Raw genomic sequence first — 773 nt, 5'->3', positions numbered from 1 at the left:
GTGGGGTGCGGCTCCCCCACGGCCGGCCGGCTCCGGCCGGTGAGGGGCGGCTTTGTCTCTTCTCCCCGCCCGCAGAGCAGCGGGTGGGGGTGCCCCGGGGTGGCCGGCTACCTGCCCGGGGGCGTCTGCGCTCACAGCCGCCCTTCTCTTTCAGCGTGCATCTGCGAGAAGAACAAGCGTGTCACCAGCTGCAGGCAGGCCAACGGCGTCTGCTGGTGCGACTCCGTTGGCTCCGGCGTGTCTGTGAACTGCAACACTTGTGAGTAAAGCACGCGTGTCGGCTGTGGCTTGGCCTGGGTGCGCTCTCTGGTACGGGGTGGCAAGGAAAAGTGCCAACTAAACTCAAGGGAATAGGTGAAAAAGACCATTGAGTTCCCGGTAAATAATGGTAGTAAGGAAGGAGAGCTTCTTCCTGGTCTTCCAGATCAATTGGCAACGGAAGATAAGCGTTTAGGATTCCTCCTGTGTAACTTGTGTGGATATGCAAACGCTTATACTGATGCAGGCTGCCCCATCCTCCTTCATATTCGGTCTCTAATGGCAACGGTTTCCTCAAAGATTAATTTTTAGCTCCCTTCTAAACATGTATTACGACTTTTCCTGCAAATCTAGAGGTGAAAGAGCCTTGTCTCAGGACCTTACTCTTGGTTGGAGCTCAGCTAAGCTGTAAATGATTGTCTGGCTGAGCGAAACTGAAGGTGGCTGGACTTCTTCCGTGTTCGGCTTCAGAAGCTGATGTACTGCAGTTGTGTTGACTTTCTGCACCACCTCTG

At 55.0% G+C, this 773-nt stretch overlaps 1 protein-coding gene across 1 annotated transcript in view; it reads left to right on the top strand.

The window, feature by feature from the left end:
• EPCAM (epithelial cell adhesion molecule) overlaps positions 1 to 773 on the top strand; it is a 12430-nt gene that overhangs the window by 8198 nt on the left and 3459 nt on the right. Inside the window, exon 2 of the mRNA XM_009333681.1 lies at positions 155 to 259. Within this exon, the coding sequence (XP_009331956.1) occupies positions 155 to 259 (105 nt within the window). The remainder of the gene's footprint in view (positions 1 to 154; positions 260 to 773) is intronic.

Source organism: Pygoscelis adeliae, unplaced genomic scaffold, assembly GCF_000699105.1.
Source record: "Pygoscelis adeliae isolate BGI_AS28 unplaced genomic scaffold, ASM69910v1 Scaffold1, whole genome shotgun sequence".
Classification (NCBI taxonomy): domain Eukaryota; kingdom Metazoa; phylum Chordata; class Aves; order Sphenisciformes; family Spheniscidae; genus Pygoscelis; species Pygoscelis adeliae.
Note: the sequence above shows the minus strand (reverse complement) of the source record. Positions and strands in the feature narration are given on the sequence as shown.